The following is a 15,134-nucleotide window of genomic DNA, read 5'->3' on the forward strand; positions in this document are numbered from 1 at the left end:
ACTGTTTCAGGAGATGATGAAAAGCTCCTAATTCATTTGTAAAATAAGCATACATTTAATTACAGAACCTGATGGAGAACAATAATAGTCTGGAGACCAATTTAATGTTGAATATGGATGCAAAAATTCTAAATAAGATATTAGCAGATAGAGCCTGTCAGTGTATTTGAGGACCCAACTGTGTGTGACTAGGTAGAGTGTCTTCCAAGAACACAGGAGTGGAAATCTGTCAGTGCACTCTCTCACACGATCTAATTAGGACTAGAAAACCACATGGTTACATCAATAGATGCTGAAGAGAATTTAATAAAATGCATAGACACAACTAATTAAGAAATATAAATTAAGAACAGAAAGAATAGAAAGAATAGAAAGAAACTACTTTCATATAAAGCCAGTGGTCGTAGCAACTAGGGGCCGCCATCAAGGACTGTTGATTGTACTGTGCTGTCTGTTCACTGTGGAGAGAGTTTACATGAGAGCAAGCAGGCAAGTAGGCGAAGTCTGAGTACTTCTTGGAAGCCACACGTGCACGGTTCTTCACGTTTGGAGACATAACTGAGCGTACGTTCTGTGTTTATGTCTCTGTCTTGGGAATTAGCGACCTGGTTATAATGCTTATGTCAGGTGTCCTATGCTTCAGTCTTCCTTGAGTGAATGTGTATGTGTTAAGTATGGTTTTCAAGACTAGTATCGAAACAAAGAGTGTGAAATTGAATAGTCAAATAATGGAGGCATTTATAACAGATTTCTTTACACTGGGAAGGTGAGAACTGTCTGCTGTTTTTAAATACACTCTCATCTTTATCAAAGCACTTTCTGAAAACACATTTTAAACATTTATCCTTAAGTTTTCCCTTCTTTTGTGTGTTCCTAAGCACTCTTGAGGGTATTTAGACAATTGGTATTGATACCAATTAGTCTCTGAATTAGTCTATGTTGAATGGAGTTTAATTGCAAATATATGTATTTCTGATAAGTGTCTCATTCTGTCTTCAGAGAGGCCAGAATTTGTTACAAATTTCAGAGAGAAAAATCTCTGTATCTAGCCGTACCCACAATGCTCTTGGAGTGTACTTTATATCATTAAGATTCTTAATTCCAATATGAAAACGAATATATGTATGTTCATGTATGAATGAAGCATTAGGCTGTACACCAGAAATTGACACAACATTGTAAACTGACTATACTTCAATAAAAAATGTATATACAAATAAATAAAGATGCTAATATTGGGGGAAAAAGGATTCTTAATTCCTTCTTTACTATCATATTTGTGGACTGAAAAAGCTAAGCATGGAGACAACACTTTCCTGTCCTAGGGGCAGGAATGCATGAAAAGATGACGGGGATTTAACCTTTCAAGTCTACCGCTGCTAACAGCTGAAGCTCAGAAAATTCCGTACAGCACTTTTCACTGTTCACTATATTAGAATCTCTTTTCCTTTGCAGACCCTTCATGTGGCCTTTGTAAATATGCGTTTGAGACAGAGAGTGGTATGTAGAAGCTGAAAGTGCCTGGAAGATTTCTGGTTTCTGTCCCTGCTTTTCCTGCCTGTTTGCACCTCTGCCTAATTTGGATGATGTGATGCTCAGAGAGATAGCTTAATCGAAGCCGTCTTTTGACGAGACACATCTGGCCCAAGAGTGTATACCCCGAGCTCAAGATGGCCAGTCAGCCACCGGAAGACGCCACAGAGTCTCAGGTCTCCGATGAGCTTGAGTGTAAGATCTGCTACAACCGCTACAACCTGAAGCAGAGGAAGCCCAAGGTGCTGGAGTGTTGTCACAGGGTGTGTGCCAAATGCCTCTACAAGATCATAGACTTCGGGGACTCCCCGCAAGGCGTCATCGTCTGCCCTTTCTGCAGGTTCGAGACGTGCCTGCCGGACGACGAAGTCAGCAGTCTGCCCGATGACAACAACATCCTGGTGAACTTAACTTGTGGTGGCAAAGGCAAGAAGTGCCTGCCCGAGAACCCCACCGAGCTGCTGCTGACCCCCAAGAGGCTGGCCTCGCTGGTCAGTCCTTCCCACGCCTCCTCCAACTGCCTAGTCATAACGATCATGGAGGTGCAGAGAGAGAGCTCCCCGTCCCTGAGCTCCACGCCCGTGGTCGAGTTCTACAGGCCCTCCAGCTTTGACTCGGTGACGACCGTGTCGCACAACTGGACGGTGTGGAACTGCACGTCCCTGCTCTTTCAGACGTCCGTCAGGGTGTTGGTTTGGTTGCTGGGTTTGCTGTACTTCAGCTCCTTGCCTTTGGGGATCTACTTACTGGTCTCTAAGAAGGTCACCCTCGGGGTCGTCTTCGTCAGCCTGGTCCCTTCCAGCCTCGTCATCCTGATGGTGTATGGCTTCTGCCAGTGCATCTGTCACGAATTCCTAGACTGCCTGGCACCTTCCTCTTGATGGAGACACACACTAGGAAACTTGACACACCTTGCCACGTTTGAAGGGAGGTCATTTAGCCCTCATTTTCTTTCATACTCTCTGTGTTGGTGCCCATGGCATTAACAAAGCCATTGGGCATGTTTGTGGCCTGTTTTCCATCAAAATGTTGACTCAATTGGTCTTCCTGTATGCTGGAAGTAAAAAATGTTCATTTCTACTTACATGTTAGCAAAAAAGAAAAAGATATCGGCTAAGCCTTCCTCAAGCTCTTCTCCTGAGCCTTCCCAGAGAAAGGGCAGATTTCACTCCGCGCTGCTAGACAGACACCAGGGGCCGGCGTGTTGTGCTGCAGGAGGGGACTTTGTGGACGATGAGGCGTGAACCGATTCCTCTTCTCGTGATCATGGATAGCCTGGGATGCAGGGTGGACGCAGGAGGAGAGCAGTCCCCAGACACATCTGTTTGCACAGTGCTCACCTCCCACCCCGTTGTTGGCGCTTCCCTGGGTCCTGTTAAGCCTGGATGCTGGTTCCCTCTGCGCATGCTCCTTGCAAGAGGAAACTCGCCTCACACCCTTGTGTGATTTCACCTGTTTTGCTGCTTTACTAAAGAGAATTACAGACATTGAGGAATTGGCATCAGAGTAAACTTCAAGGCAGAATGTGGCCACTTGTTTTTTGAGACACACCCTTTCCTCCACATTTGTTTTCTGCTCTCTAGTCTTTTATGAAATTCTCATGGAGCAATTATAGTTCATGGAGATCTCATTTGAGCCTTTTCTTAAAGCATTTTAGTTTCCTTTCATTTCTTTCTTTCTTTCTTTCTTTTTTTTTCTTAACCACATTGTTCAGTCAGCCCCATCCCTTATCCTGAATGAGGTTCCATTTAAATTAGTTGCTATAACTTTATGAGGATTTTGGTTTTTTCCCCCATTGCATTTTAAATTCAACTACAGACTCACTTAACTTAATCCTATAACATTTTGGGGTAAATTGCGTCAGTGGAAACCCAGAAACAATTTAGATGTTCTAGCTTATGGTTCGATGTGCTGAGAACCTAAGTATTTTGCTGTGTTCTACTGAGCTGTACCAAAATATAATGGTTTTGATTTACGTGCAGGACTGTGTTGCAGTAGGTCAGGCAGAAAGATGGGCACCAAACACTCAAAGCTGATGCCCTAACTGAAGAGAACCTTCAAGGAGGTAAAGTGGAGGTGGCAGGGTGCAGTCTAACATACTGCTATTCCTGTAAAGTCCATTTTAGAATGGATTCAAGTTCCTACACAATTTATTTCAGATAAAAGCATAAGTTATGTGACTTGAGTTAGTGAGCTTCTTTTCATGATGTGGGGGAAGTTGAATGTATATATTTATGAGAAGAAATTGGTTAGCAGATTTTAGGTTTGAGGGATTTGAGTGTCCGCAGAAAGTAGGCAAAAAAAAAAAAAAAGCTTTTTAGTTTAAAACTCATTACTGATGATAAACATTAAAATATTTATAACTCTTAGAAAGGGGCATTGCTAAGACTAACTTGTTTGTGGTGAAACATTTGTTGTGTGAAATACAGTGGACCAGTTCCAATCTCTTTATTCAGGAAAAATGGACACTTATTTCTAGAATAGTATTTGATTTTAATTGTGTCCCTATTAACTTTGAGAACATGTATGCCCAGGGTAGGTATGATGATAGGAAATTATTCCTGGAATGTGGCCCAATGAATTTAAGCCCAAAGGCAGCTAAATACATTCATGATTTCATAAAATCTAGTTTAGGTAGCATCGTGAATGCAATTTCCAAATATCCATTTGTACTTAGAGTACTGGCTGGGAGATGTTTTGTGGTTTGGATTTATATATTTATAAGGTTTTTAAAAAAATGTTCATTTTGTCTGAAATGTAACATCAGATAAATTGGTGGGTTTATCATATAATGAGATTTCTAGAAAGCTCTGGGCGTGGGTACTGAGTGTTTGGCTTATTTGTATAATGTCTGCAGTGCTAAATTTGTGTCTTTCTTTCTGTTGTGATAGTCTTTTTTTTTTTTTTTTTTTTAGTTGCCAGTAAATTAATTTGGTGTTCAAGAGTTTTAAATGTATGACAACAAAAAACTTTTCATGCTGTTGAATGAAAAAAAGACAACGCTTCAATGTCTTATTTATTGTGGTGATGTTTGGTTTGTCCATTAAATTGTTCTTATTTCCAAGTTAGACGTTTGATTTCTCTGGCTCATGGCTGAGATTCAGTCATTTCCTTGGACTGCTGTTAACATTAGATCATTAGATGGGTACAAACGTGAGCTTTGGAAACATGGATTAAGCTAATGCCCTTATCCTATGAATGAAGATTTCAGAACTTTCCCACGAAGCAAGTCTACCCCATCCCACCTCTAAAAGGCCTTCATCCTTTTTCTTTTTTTAACTAAGGGAGAAAAATTAGGGAAGGTGAAATTAAAAAAAAAAAAGTGTTTATCTTTATAAATGAATTTTTTGGTTTTAATTTATTTGACTTGTTTGCCAGATTTTTGCCCTAGCTTCTTTGCAAAATAGAACCCATTTTAGTTGGGGAAATCACTAACTTTATGTGATCTGGGCAAATTTTAAAAGTTACCTGATATTGAAATATGACCATTTAAGGCAAGGTAGAAGTAATTTAGGAATATGTAGCATTTTTATGCTTATGGTAATTAGTGATTTGGCACCATGTGTTAATCAAGAGGAATGGTTTCATTCACTTCCAAAATCTACGTAAACGAGGAAGAATGGGGTTAAGGGAAACAGTCACCTGTGCTGGCAGAACTTAAGGCTGTGAACTCCTGCATATCCACTGGGAGACTCTCGAGTGACGTGCATTTCCCTGGTTGTAAACAGATAAGGAAGCTTCAAAGACACCCTGAGTTTGAAGAAATTTCCTGATCTGTCGACCAGGTAGACATGGAAAGCAAAGGAATCCTGTATTGAAAGGCAAACTAATTTAGTCATCAATGTGAGCTCTGTGAGTCCTGGGCTGCAGAAGAGAGAGAAATTAGTTAACCTGAAAGAGTGTAATGGAAGCAAATTATAATTCTATGTGTTTCTGCATTTTGGGGGACTTGTTCTTTTTTTAGGCTTCTTGGTAAAAGCAAGTGCTTGCTTTGTTTTTTTTTTTTTTTTTTTAACACTGTAGAAACATCACAAATTATTTCTCAGAGCCTTCCTCAAAATCAGTGAGGTTTGGTTAAAAGTAAGATTCTGAAAAAGTTTAATCATTTGCTCTTGAACCTTGAGTCTTGCCTGTTTTCCACATCTCTGACCCTATATTAGACGGTTACTTCTCTTTGCCTCAAATCTTTTATGAATTTTTACTCCTCTGTGAGATGCTTGAATATTGAATCTTCCTTTACAAGTCTTGGTTTGTGTAAAAGAGATGGAAGAAAGAGAAAGGGAAAGAGAAATAATAATAATAATAATAATAATAATAATAATAATAATAATAATAATAATAATAATAATAATAATAATAATAATAATGTGGGTAATTAAATGTTAAAATTTGAGTAAATTCCAAGTGAGTCATGGGGACAATACAGATTCAGCTCAGTTGCTTATATCTTTTAAATCTGTGTTACAGTCCCAAACTAAGTATACTCAGTGCATAGATATCTATGGTTCTGACATGAAGATGTTTTAAATTTAGGAATAAAAAACATCAAATTATATCCTGAATATTGTATATATTAAGTAGGAAGAGGCACTCATGTATGTATTGAAGTGGTTGAGCCTTGATTTAATCAAACATTGACTTCTGTGGAAACAATTACTCTGTAAGCATTTTAATTAATCAGAAGTTTCTTCGATTTGTGACATACTGACATTTTCCCTTTAAACTGAGGTGGTTGGAGTCCTAAGAGAAAAGAATATGCCCTGACTTAGTGGGTCGTTTTGGATCTTGGTTTGCTGGGAAGTGCAATGGTTTAGGCACGAAAGTTTCTTTCTGTGTTCTGATCCATTTGCCCCAGATCAGCAGTCTGGCCTGAAGATGTACGTTTGTTGAGGTGGGGTGGTCTTTAGCATTTCAGTAGCAGCTGAAGTGAAGGGAATGGAGAAACAGAGGGAGCAGAGGGCCAGGGCTGAGCCCTGAAGCTGTAACTCTGAAGGGTCAGTGGAGGATCCTGCAAAGGGACTGCCTGGGAGCAGCCAGAGCCCGGGGAGAGGGAAGCAGGGAAATCAGAACCTGTGGCCCCGGAACCAAGAGACAGGAGGTGGCGTTAGGATTACTAGGCGAACACAGACAGAAGCAGATTTCAGATGAGTTTATTAAAATATTTTTCAAGCTTTTTTGCATGAAATTTAAAAATTATGCAGAAAAGCTTAGAGATACAATTATCAGTGGTACACTAACCATTTAGTGTCATCAGCAGTCAATCTTTTGTTCCATTTGTTTTTTCTCTCTTCCCCTGAAAATAAGAGACTTCTAATTTGACTAAAATATCGTTATTGTATCTAAAGCAATTAAAAATACTCTTCTAATATCATTTGATATGCAGTCTACCCAGATTTTTCTATTTGTTCCCAAAATGTCTTTGATAGTTTAAAACACAAAGCACAAACCAGGATCTAGTCACACTTCACACACTGCATTTGATTGTTATGTATTTTATTCTTTTTTATTCTGGAACAGTCACCTCACCTTGTTTTCCCTGTGACATTGACTTGAAAAAGCAGGCTGGTTACCTTATATGATATCCTACATTCTGGATTTGTCTGACTTTCAGACAAAGGGTGGTGTTTAACTTCTTCTGTCATTGTATTTCCTCTAAACTGAAAATTAGGTTGAGAAGTGTGATTAGGTTCAGATTTGAGGGAAGAGGTTTTCTTAGATGATTCTGGAATGGAAGTTTGCCCCACCGTTGGAAATGCTGTCTGATCACTCAGTTTAGGGGGTGACTTCTGGGTGTCTCCATTCTCCCCGTGCAATTAGCAAGTAATCTGTGGGGTGATACTTTGTGGAGTGGGGTGATATTTTGGCACTTTTCAAATATCATGCATGCAACAGTTTTTACCTGATGGTCTTAGCATCCATTAATGATTCTTGGCTGAATCAATGATTTCATTTTTTCAAGATTTGAAATCTAGTCTAACCTAGTGAAAACTAACTTCTCTCTCCTTGAAAGTTTTCAAGAGAAGGTGGTCCGGTTGCCTCTTGGCAGGTACATTGTGGAGGAGGTAGAATCACAGGAGCCTCCACCTCTCTAAAGCTTTGGTAAATCTTAAGGTTGGAACACGTCATTATAGTCATCCAATTATTGAAGGAATAAACTGAAATGGATAATAATCTTATATCAACGGAAGTACTTTCTGTAAGCCTGGAGAAGAAGAAACCCAAATCTTCTGTGAAATAACATTTTTTTAAACCTGTAAATCATGCACTTGACTCCAGCCTCATACTTTCAGTGTATCACAGGTTTCTTAACCACACATCCGAAACACATTATTACTCTCTTACACAGATTTTGTAACCATCTCTCTGTTTATCTTCCAAACCATGTTTAGACTAGTTGTCATTTCCCTTTAAGACTCCTTTGCCTTGATCTTTATCAGATCTTCTTGAACTCTGCACTCCAGACAGCTCAATTTTCTTAGTTCGTTCCTCAGTTTATTCTTCAGATTGATCCTGCTTGGTCAGAATAACCTCTTTGTTTATTGTCTGACCATTCCCTCCCTTCTTAAAACCCCTCTAGGTGGTGGGTTCATTCATCAAGTTCACTCTAAGTTCCCAGTCTTGAGACGTTCTACACCTTTCTCTCTGTGCACGCCTGCTTTTAGATTTTTCAATCCCTTGAGTAGTAGATGGAATGCACACAGAGCTATTATCGGCTCATGTAATAAATTCTATCATCTTTAGATAATGTTTTAAAATGTTTAGTAAGTATTATTCTTAGGTAAAATTGTATGCTGTATAATTTGAAATCTAATGTCTTCTCCAATTCTTGCCAATACAGTTCTAATTTGGTTGAGCCAATCATGAATTATCTCTTGGCTAATAAACGTATAGCGGACTAGGGTCAGATCATAAGAGTTGGTTTAATGCCTCAATTTCCTTCTCAATAGTTTAAGATAAATTAGGCTCTTTATTGTTTCATATCTGTGAATAAGAAAGCTTAGCTTCTAACATGGCATCTTAAGTGAATTAAAATAACACTTCTGCTATGAAATGTTATTTTTCATACTAATAACGTTAGCCAGTAAATGAACATCTGTTTTTTGTTACTGATGGTTTTGTGCTGAGCCAAAACCTCCCACACTTTTCCTTTTTCCCCATTTTCTTTGATTTCTTTCATGCCATTTATGGAAGAGCCTAGTGCTCCTCACCACTATCCTCTTCCACATCTCGTGCACACACGCCCTGACACACACACACACAGACACACGGACAAGGTAAACACACACACACACTCCCAGACACACACACAAACCCAGACACATACACACAGACCCACAGACACAGATACACACGCACACAGCCAGGCATACATGCAGAGACACATACCAAGTCTTCACATTTTATGAAACAGATTTGAAAGAGAACTACAGAACCACACTGAGTCTCCCGCCAGTTGGTAATTATCCATTTAAGTCCCATTTTAAAGTATTTTTGTGACCTCTGACGACTGCGTTTACGATTCTCGTAGAGTAATGGCTTCAGCTGCTCGTCTCAGAGGTCGTAATTTCCTCTTGTCCAGCGTTTGCCGATACTGAGCAGCAGAGATGATCCTGCGCCAGGTGATGGACTGGTTGTTGGCAGTGTTTCCATTTGATGTGATTTTTTGAGATATTCCAGCTATATATTTCTATGGTTAAATGTACTGTCATTACAAATTTTATTTTCAATTACAATTGTAAGAATTATAGAATTATTCTCGGCTCATAATTTGACCAACTCTGATCTCTAGTTGAAAGGGAGCAAAAGGTACCATAATTTTGTGGGTTTTTTCTGCTGCTGGAGGAGAGGGCGGAGTGATGTGGCATCAGGAGACCAGTTCTTGGAACTGAGGAGGAAAATTGCCTGCTGATTACTTAATCCTCTTCCTGACCTTTATCTCTCAAATGGGAACCTTGTCAGATTTTTTGGTAAAACGACCTAAAATTTCATTATTTAACTCATATTACTGGCTATCTATCATGCATAATATACAAATATTCCATGACTCTTTGACATGATATCCATGCATGTCACACTTTACTGAAAAAATATAAAGACAGACAAGCTGTTTAACAAGAGCACCTTATTAAAGCAGTTATTCTGAAATATATGACGTGGAACATATCCAGGTAGACAGTTCAAGAAGAAAGGACTTCCTGGCTGTGCATCTTTAAGTAGCAGTGTGTACTGTGTCTTCTCTTAGAGATTTCTGAGCATCAGCCCAGCCAGCTGACTGTGAAGACGTTCAGTTTAAGAAACCTGCTTAGCAATTTAATCCAATGTTTTCTCAAACTTATGGAACATCACACTTTTTCCTCAAAACATCTATTAGTATTTTGTGGAATGAATGTTCTGTGGAGCACCTTGTGTTTAGTTTTCACTAGAGAGTTAATAAAACAGTCATAATATGGGATCTGACCACAAACGTAAATCACTGAACCAGTACATGAGTTTGAAAGACAGTTGATTGCAGCAACTTGGATGGTCATTCTAAGTGAAGTGAGCCCCAAAAGAGGAAGAAAAATACCAAATACCATATGATACCACTCATATATGGAATCTAAAAAAAAAGAAAGAAGAAGAAAAAGAGGACACTAATGAACTTATCTACAAAACAGAAACAGACTTGCAGACGTAGTAAATAGTTTTATGGTTACCAGGGGAAAGGGGGTGGGAAGGGATAAAGTTGGGAGTTTGAGATTTGCAGAGGTTAACCACTACATATAAAAACAGACAAAAACCAAATTTCTTCTGTACAGTATGGGAGCAATATTCAATATCTTGTAATAACTTATAATGAAAATGAATATGAAAATGAATATCTGCATGTATATGCATGACTGGGACTTGATGCTGTACACCAGAAATTGACACCTTGTAACTGACTATACTTCAGTAATTTAAAAAAAGACAGTTGAGAAGAAAGTCATAATTAGACAGTAGGTCCAAGGAGAATGGTGAAATACAAAGGAGGAAAGGAACAGACTGACAGTAGTAGGCAGTAAAACGCTGATAATTTCACTTGTTTCCAAACTGAACAATTTACATTCTTGTCAAAGGTTTATGCAGTGACACATTCAACTTACGCCTCTAACCCAGCTTTGGTCTTCACATTACCTGCAGGGAAGTATCTAAATATGTGCAGAAGGAGGGCCCAAGCAGAATAATTAACTACTGGTTATTTTTTGAGCCTGTGAAACTTCCTCAGTTAATTCTCAAAGAATGGAACCCAAGAGCCCAAATTTTGAAAAACATATACCAGATTTAAAGCTTTGATCATCAAATGTTAGGGCTGGAAAGATTTCAGAGATCACAGTCCAGCTGCTTTATTTCACAGACGGTTAAACGGAGGCTCTGAGAAAAGGTCAGCGGAGTCACATGATGCGTGCTAGAGCCAAGTTCTAACCAAAGCCTTTGAAGCCCAGGTCTGCTTTTACCCTACACTTCCCTGCCACTCCGGCAGCATCAGCCACCTTCTGTTTTCTACGTGGATCATCAAGTTATGGACAATAAAATATGCAGCCGGACAGACATGATTTTATTCTAGCTGTAGAAATACATAATGAAGACAAGAAATAATCATCGGAAGTATTCCACCTCCCTCTTTGTTCGGGAGAAGTGAGATCAAAGCATTTGGGTACCAAAAACTTATCCATAAAGCAAATACTAAGAGCTTTATCACACACAAACAATCAGGTAGCTGTGGTCATTAGGAAAAGGAGAAAGGGTATTGAGGTGAGAGGTGACAGATTATCAGAATCTGGAGACTCTCACATCTATCTCTTCTTTCCCTATTGTTAAAGAAAAAATATTATTCTGTTAAGGAGAAGATTATTCATTGATCCTTGTTGAAGAACAGTAAAGCTGACTTTACTTGAGGGGGAGCCATCTGTTGCAGTGGGTGTGGGGACCGAGGTAATGGGGTCTTGCAGCAGGGAAGAGAGATTGGACTAACTCCAGCTCCAACAGGGATAAGCGGAAATTTATATCGAAGGAGCGGAGTTGAGGTCAGTGGATAGAAACTACTAAGAGGAGACATCAGGAGTCAGGGGAATTCTCGTTGGACGGACTCAACAGAATTCTTGCTGCAGGCAGGCCAGAGTGGGAAGATGTCAAGGGTAGGGGATTTTCGCTAAACTACCTTAGCAGGATTCTTGTTCCAAATGGATTTTCCAAGGACAGAGAAGGAAGCCCAAGGTCAGGCCTAGTTGAACAGAGAGCTGAGAGGAGCCTGATTAAAGTTAGGCCGCGGAGAAAGTCTTTGTCAACACGCACTATCCTAATTTAGACCCGTAAACCTGGACAATCGCAATAGTCTTTGAGGCATTTTTCCTGCGTGGTGCATAGGGACTCTCTATGCCGTTCTGACCTCCTCAGTGCCTGGAGTCATTCTCACATCCAGGAAGATGCCCCTCTGATGCCAGGTCCCTCAGTGCCTGGACCTCACCTCCGGTGACTGGTCCTCCTTCCCAGCTCCCCACCCCTCACATCTCCCCACCCAGTCACACTCTTGAAGGGTTCATGGTTGGCTTTTACTACTACAACTGTAATGAAACTCCTTTTTCAGAGGGACTGGTAACTTTTTTAAAAAGTACCTTCTATTTTCACCAAAGTTACACATGTTCATGGTGTTAAAAGCTAAACGGATAATGGCATATAATGAAAAACAGGTGCCCCTGACCCATCCCTCCCTGTCCTCCAAGGGCGACCACTTTCAACTCTAAAATCTGGTTTTTTTCCTCTTTACTTCCATATTTCTGAAAACTGTACTTATGTGATAATTATTTAAATTTTCTTCAATTCTAGTTATTATCTGTTTTCTGTTGTGGAAATGAGGATTTCGTTTCTTACTACCTGCCCTCTAACCCCCACCATTCACATGCACATACATTGCACTTCTTTTTTTTAAAATAATTATCTTTTTGGGTTTTGTTTGTTTGTTTGTTTTGTGGGGGGAGGTAATTAGGTTTATTTTTAGAGGAGGTACTGGGGATTGAACCCAGGTCCTCGTGCATGCCAAGCATGCGCTCTACCACTTGACCTACACTCTACCCCCTGCACTTCTGTTCTTTATATCTCAATATAATTATATCACATTTTTTGGTAAAATCAATATTCAGTGCTTAGATTATTAATGGCCATGTAATATTGTTCATAGGTGAGATAATAATGTATCGCAAATACATTTTCTTTCTTCTAAAAACGAGCTTTTTTGAGGTATAACTGATATACAGAAAAACCCTGGACATTTTAATGTATACAATTTGATGAGTTTGGAGATACGTATATACATGTGACACCATCACCATACTCAAGGTAATAAACAAACCCATCGTTTCCAAAGTTTCCTCTTGTCCCGCCTCCTCTTTCGTGGTAAGAACACTAAACATGAGATCTACCCTTAAAAATACTGAGAACTTAACTCATCTTGTACGACTGAAACTTCACTCCCTATTTCCCCAACCTCTCACCCTGGCAACCACTACCATTTTCTTTCATATACAATTTAAAATTTTCCCAGGAATTAATTGCTTCATTTTAAAATTTACTTTGCTTTCTCTGTACTTACAACTGAACCATCCCCAGAGTCTCCAGCTACTGAAAAACCTTTCCTTGCTGTCAAATGCGGGATGGATATTCTGCCGGTTTCCCCTCTTGGCGCCCTTCACCGTCTCCATCTGATCTAGATTAGTTGCTTTCTGCACAGCTGTCATCGGGGACTTCCTTTCGCCCTGGGAATTCTCTTTTCTTGAATCACATGCCAGCTTTTTCTTGGTTTATTCACTTTTTGATAAAGCACATTCTCCAGCAGCTTGCAGGGTTAAAAAAAAAAAAGGAGGCATAAAAGGTGAACTTTTGAAGACCTCATATGTCTGAAAATATGCCCGCCTTAGGCTTGATGATTACTTTGTGTACAAATAGTTCTCCCTCGTTGCCTCTTTGCCTTGTAACTTCAGTTTGCTATGGAGAAGTTCTCCAGTACTTTAATCCCGGAGCTTTTGTGTGTGATCTTTTTTTTTTTTTTTCCCATTGTGGAAACTGTTAGTGTCTCTTTTTTGTCCATGTTGTTCTGAAATTTCACAGTGAAAAGCTGTTATACGTTGCCCCCACCCACCCCCAACCTGGGGTGATCAGTAGGTCCTTTCTGGAGGGAAATTCATTCCCTCAGTTCTAGAAATGCTTTTATATTCACTTTTGCAAAATATCCTCCCCTCTATTCTTTTTTTCTTCTAGTTTCTGGAACTCATGTTGGTCAGCTTTTGAACCATCCTGATTGATCTTCTGACTTTCTTATCCTTTCTCTCCTATTTCTCATCTCTTTCATTTTTGATCTAATTCCCGAGAATTTTCCTCAATTTTATCTATCAACCGTTCTCTTTAACTTCGTAATATTTGCCCATCATTTTAAATTTCTTGAGTGCGTTCTTGTTCTCTGAATGTTTCTTTTCTTTTTTTCATATATGTTTTTATTGAAGTATAGTCATAGTTTCTTTTCTTCTTTTAAACAGCGTTCTCATTTCGTGAACACAGTATATTCTCTTGCCTTAGTGAGAATCTTCATTCTAAAGTTTTTAATGTGTTCTTCTTCTGCTCCCCAAATTGCCCGTTTCCTCTGAGTTAACTTGGTCTGTTTCTTTTGGTCTCTGTCTTAAGTGGAGAATCACCCTCAACTATCTGATCCTTGGCTGTCTTTTCAGTTTAATGAGAAGCCAAACACGCTGGTTGGAAACTGTATGCATGGCTGGGGCTTGTCAACAGATGAGCCTCTGCGGCAGGTTCTCCTGTTTCATTGGCAGATGCTCAATTCTCACTCCTTTGAGGTCTTTCTTTTAAGTTGATGAGTTTCTCCATGAGGAATGCTGGCTGCCAGTGCTTTGGAAGCTAAGCAAGGAGAAGAGGGTGTCAGACTCCCTTTTCAATGTCTCAGCAGGACTCCTTACCTCCACCCTCAGGTGCTCCGGGTGCCTCGGGAGACAGACTTCCTCTGATGCAACTCCTGGAGAAAAATCCTCCCGTCCTCAGCGGGCCAGGGGAGGAGACAAGAGGATCTGGGAGGCTAATGTCCTCTGAGCCAATGCTAGCAGCTCTGTCACCCCACCTTCAAAGATGGTGCCTATGTTCTTGAGCTTTCCCAAGGTTCTGGTTCACACATTGACCTGCTTCTTTTTGCCCTCCCTTCTCCTCGCTGCCTCTGTCCTTTGCTCCTACTGCACGTCTAGGGGCAGCTTCCAGGAAAAAGTATCCTCTCTCTGTTTATTAGCTGCAGTGATTGCAAAAGAGTTTCCACGAGTCCCAGAAATTTTAGAACTTATTCTTATAATGTGGTTGAGGTATGTACACAATACCATGAAGGTTAAACATCTTCAAAAAGCACATGCAGTGTCTTGTACTGATTCCACCTGAAACATGGATGGGTTCCCTTGGAGCTCAGAATTGCAAGAGACACCCATCCTCGGTAGCGTCTCACCAAAGAGGAGGATTTTTAAATCAGTGGAAGTTACTATCATCTCATTACATCCCGGGTATGAAAAATGTGCAGGGCAGCCTGGTAGTTTTTTTTT

General features: G+C 39.8%; 1 protein-coding gene across 7 annotated transcripts in view; it reads left to right on the forward strand.

Moving 5' to 3' along the window:
* Positions 1 to 15,134, forward strand: part of RNF182 (ring finger protein 182) — a 113,734-nt gene that overhangs the window by 28,291 nt on the left and 70,309 nt on the right. For 3 of the 7 annotated variants that reach the window (XM_074348124.1, XM_045509590.2, XM_045509589.2), the window contains exon 2: positions 1,456 to 5,673. The exons of the other annotated variants lie outside the window; for them this stretch is intronic. In XM_074348124.1, the coding sequence (XP_074204225.1) occupies positions 1,671 to 2,414 (744 nt within the window). In that variant the 5' untranslated portion in view covers positions 1,456 to 1,670 and the 3' untranslated portion in view covers positions 2,415 to 5,673. Of the gene's footprint in view, positions 1 to 1,455; positions 5,674 to 15,134 lie in introns of those variants that run through there. 7 annotated transcript variants of the gene reach the window in all.

The sequence above is a fragment of the Camelus bactrianus genome, chromosome 20 (genome assembly GCF_048773025.1).
Source record: "Camelus bactrianus isolate YW-2024 breed Bactrian camel chromosome 20, ASM4877302v1, whole genome shotgun sequence".
NCBI lineage: Eukaryota > Metazoa > Chordata > Mammalia > Artiodactyla > Camelidae > Camelus > Camelus bactrianus.